Source organism: Haliaeetus leucocephalus, unplaced genomic scaffold (genome assembly GCF_000737465.1).
Source record: "Haliaeetus leucocephalus isolate CR32 unplaced genomic scaffold, Haliaeetus_leucocephalus-4.0 Scaffold274, whole genome shotgun sequence".
Taxonomy (NCBI): domain Eukaryota; kingdom Metazoa; phylum Chordata; class Aves; order Accipitriformes; family Accipitridae; genus Haliaeetus; species Haliaeetus leucocephalus.
Genome location: NW_010972710.1, coordinates 137,309 through 140,726, shown reverse-complemented (window position 1 = coordinate 140,726; position 3,418 = coordinate 137,309). Strand labels below are relative to the sequence as shown.

The window sequence follows — 3,418 nt, the reverse complement described above, 5'->3', positions numbered from 1 at the left end:
TGGAGGGACGTGAGGGGACATGAAGGGACATGGGGGGGTCAGGACAGGGATGGGGGAACATGGGGGGACCTGGAGCAACACAAGGAGACATGGATGAGGATGGAGGGACATGGGAGTACATTGACAGGGATGGACACAGACAGGGACGTAAGGACATGAGAGGACGTGGGGGGTCACGTTGGTGGGTGACCGTCCCCCCGCTGCAGGTGGTGACCATCGCCGTGTACACCTTCTTCGTCACCTGCCTGATTGGGCGGCAGTTCCTGGACCCAGCCCAGGGCTACGCAGGGCACGAGTTGGACCTGGGGGTCCCCGTCTTCACCCTCCTCCAATTCTTCTTCTACGTGGGGTGGCTCAAGGTGGGTGGGAGGGCTGGGGGGGGGGGGGGAACAATTGGCGGCCCTGGGGCCACGGTGGCCCCGCCGCAGGTGGCCGAGCAGCTCATCAACCCCTTCGGCGAGGATGATGACGACTTTGAGACCAACACGCTCATTGACCGCAACTTCCAGGTATCCCCGTCCCACTCCCACAGGGCACCCGGGGCGGGGGCGGGCGGCGGGGGGAACCCAGGCATCCAGGAGGGGACCCAGGCATCCGGCGGTGGACCCAGGCATCTGGCCCGCAGGTGTCAATGCTGGCAGTGGACGAGCTGTACGGGGAGGTGCCAGCGCTGGAGCGGGACCGGTACTGGGACGCCGCCAGCCCCCGGGCACCCTACACGGCCGCAGCCGCCCCGCTGCGCCAGCCCGCCTTCCGTGGCTCTGCCTTCGATGTGGCGTGAGTGGGGACAGGACCCCCCCACCCCAGGACCCCAAACCCCCCCCAGGACCCCCTGCCTCAGATCCTACAGCCCCCCAACCCTGCTGGGAGGGGCCCTGGGGAAACCAAACAATTCCCCTGGGGTCTCCCAAAACCACAGACTGCCCTAGGGACCCCCACCAAACCCCATTGACCCCCAAACTGCCCCCCAGATGCCCTCCAGCCACCCCAAGACTTCACCAGTTTCCCCAAAACTACCCTAGAAACCCCTACCCGAAACCCAAAACTGCCCAGAGACCCCCAACTGCCTCTAGGGACCTCTACTTTCCCCCCCCAGGGACCCCAAAACAGCCCCAGGGGCCCCATGGCCCAGCCTGGGACCCCCCCAAAGAAAGTCCTGGGGGCTGGGGGTGTCCCTGACATCTTAGGAGGGTGTTGGGGGTGACCCCAGGTGCCCAGGGGGAGGTTTGGGGTGACCACCATGTCTCTGGGTGGTTTCGGGTGACCCCAGCGTCCTGCAGGCTGGCGAAGGAGGAGATGCAGTTCCAGCCGCTGGAGGACATTGGGGAGACCCTTGGGGACACCCTTGAGCCCCCTCCACGGCCACCCCCAGGCACCTTCACCCGACGCTTCTCCCTGCTCCGCCGCAAGAACAGTGCCAGCTCTGAGGGGGGGCTTGGCCCTGAGCCCCCCCCGGGGGCCCCCCCTGTGCCTGCTGCCCCAGGGGACGGGGATGGGGACAGCCTCGGGGGGGACACAGCCGTTCTCCTGGGGGATGCCCCGGGAGGGAGCAGCGGCTCCCACGACCGCTGGCTCCTGCACCCCAGTGCTAATGACATAGTTTAAGGCGGGGAACTCCAAAACACCCTCCCCAACACAGCTAAGCCTGTACAAGCCGCCCATGAATCCCTGTTGGGAATAAACCCCCAGGCCTGAATCCTGTAGCTTTATTGAAAGGATTCTGGGGGGGGGAGCAGGAACCCCTGCCCCACAGAAAAGGGGTACAAAAATAGAAGTACTAAAAGCCCCCCCAAAGAGGGGTGCAGGGCCTTGCCCCCCCCAAGAGAATGGGGGGCAAGGCTGAGCCAGTAGTATCTAAAATGGGACCAGCCCAGAGAAGGGGGGGGCCCCCCCAGGCCCCCAGTCAGCGGTTGGGGGGGCGGCCATGGGGGGGCCGGGTGCGGCGGGCAGCTGTGGCCAAGCGCTGCTGGGCTAGGAAGGACTGAACCCCCCCGGGGGGGGCCCGTGGCCCCACTCCCTCACTTGCCTGCTGCTGCAGTGCCAGGCCCTGGCAGAGGGGACACACGGGTTGAGTGTCGGACCCCCCAAACCCACAGTGCCTGGGGAGGACATAAGGACCCCCAGCACCAAGCCACTGACCGCTTCGAGTTGATGCATTTACCCCACCAAATACCCCCCCCAATTACAGCCCCCCCAAATACTTGCTCTCTCCCAGGGTATCTTCTCCCCCCCCAGAAGTATCTATAACCCCCCCCAGGGGTACCTGCTCGCCAAGAAGTACCTATGGCCTCCCCAAGAGCATCTGTACCCACTACATGGTATCTGCTGTCCATGAGAATATCTGTGCTCCCTCCCACAGCCTTTGCCCAGGGGGCATCCATGCCCCCACCCCCAGGAGCAGCTGCCCCCCCCAGACCCCTCCCATCGCTCACCATGTTGTACCAGGCGGTGACGAGCAGCTGCTCCTCCCGCTCCCGCTGTGCACGGCTCCGCTCGCAGTCACTCTGGGGGGGGCCAGGGAGGGTTGAGCCAGAACTGGGGACCCCCGGACACCCCCTCCCAGCCCCCCCTCACCTCCAGGTGCCGGATCAGGGCATCCTTCTCCTGCAGCTGGTTCCGGAGGGCACGGAGGGCGGGGGCCACCGTGGGGCCAGGGGGCTTCGGCTCCAGCGCCCGCAACACCTGGTGGGGTTGACAGCATGGGACCCCAAACCCTGACACGGAGTAGGCCCCCCAGGGTCCCGTCCCCTGCCAAAGACCCTCTGCCCTGCCAAACAGCCCTGGGGGGTCCCAGCATCCCCCCCAGATACCCCAGGGCTCCTCCCCAGCCAAGAAGAGTCCTGAGCACCCTCCCCGAGATCCTCCCAATGGGTCCCAGCCCCCCCCATGCACCCAAAAATGCTCTGAGGAAGGTCCCAGACCCCCCCAAACCCAGGGCTTCCCTAGAGCCCCAGAGCCCCCCATGCACCCAAGAGACCCTTGGGGAGAATCTTAGAGCCCCCCCCAGTATAGCTACGATATTCTTGGTGCTTCTCACAACCCCTCCAATACCCCAAAACAGCCCTGAGGGCCCCCAAGCTCCCTCAACCCCAAGACCACCAGGGTCCCTGAGCCCCCCAGTGCTCCCAGGGCAGCTCGGGGAGGGGTCCCGGCCCCGCACCGTGCGGGCCCCCCCAGCATGCCAACGGCAGCGCTGTTCCAGGACGTGCAGGGTCTCCTCCCTCCGGCGCAGGCTGCGCTGCAGCTCCTCCACGTCCTGTGACCCTGGGGGGGGCATGAAGAGCAGAGCGGGGTGGGGGTGGGGGGACACAAAAAGATCAAGCCAGGGAGGCTCCCACACCAGCTCTCTCCCCCTGGAGCCGCAGTCTGCCTGAGGGAAACTGAGGCATGGTTCAGCTCCTGCCACCTCTCTCTTCCC

At 65.9% G+C, this 3,418-nt stretch overlaps 2 protein-coding genes across 2 annotated transcripts in view; one reads left to right on the top strand and one right to left on the bottom strand.

The window, feature by feature from the left end:
* BEST2 (bestrophin 2) overlaps positions 1-1,695 on the top strand; it is a 10,679-nt gene extending 8,984 nt beyond the window's left edge. The window contains exons 5-9 of the mRNA XM_010569822.1: positions 144-359; positions 429-509; positions 626-777; positions 1,281-1,414; positions 1,640-1,695. Of these exons, the coding sequence (XP_010568124.1) occupies positions 144-359; positions 429-509; positions 626-777; positions 1,281-1,414; positions 1,640-1,695 (639 nt within the window). The remainder of the gene's footprint in view (positions 1-143; positions 360-428; positions 510-625; positions 778-1,280; positions 1,415-1,639) is intronic.
* A 208-nt stretch (positions 1,696-1,903) lies between these two features.
* HOOK2 (hook microtubule-tethering protein 2) overlaps positions 1,904-3,418 on the bottom strand; it is a 6,282-nt gene continuing 4,767 nt past the window's right edge. Inside the window, exons 19-22 of the mRNA XM_010569821.1 lie at positions 3,161-3,264; positions 2,575-2,682; positions 2,433-2,504; positions 1,904-2,047 (exon numbers count right to left, since the gene is read on the bottom strand). Of these exons, the coding sequence (XP_010568123.1) occupies positions 1,904-2,047; positions 2,433-2,504; positions 2,575-2,682; positions 3,161-3,264 (428 nt within the window). The remainder of the gene's footprint in view (positions 2,048-2,432; positions 2,505-2,574; positions 2,683-3,160; positions 3,265-3,418) is intronic.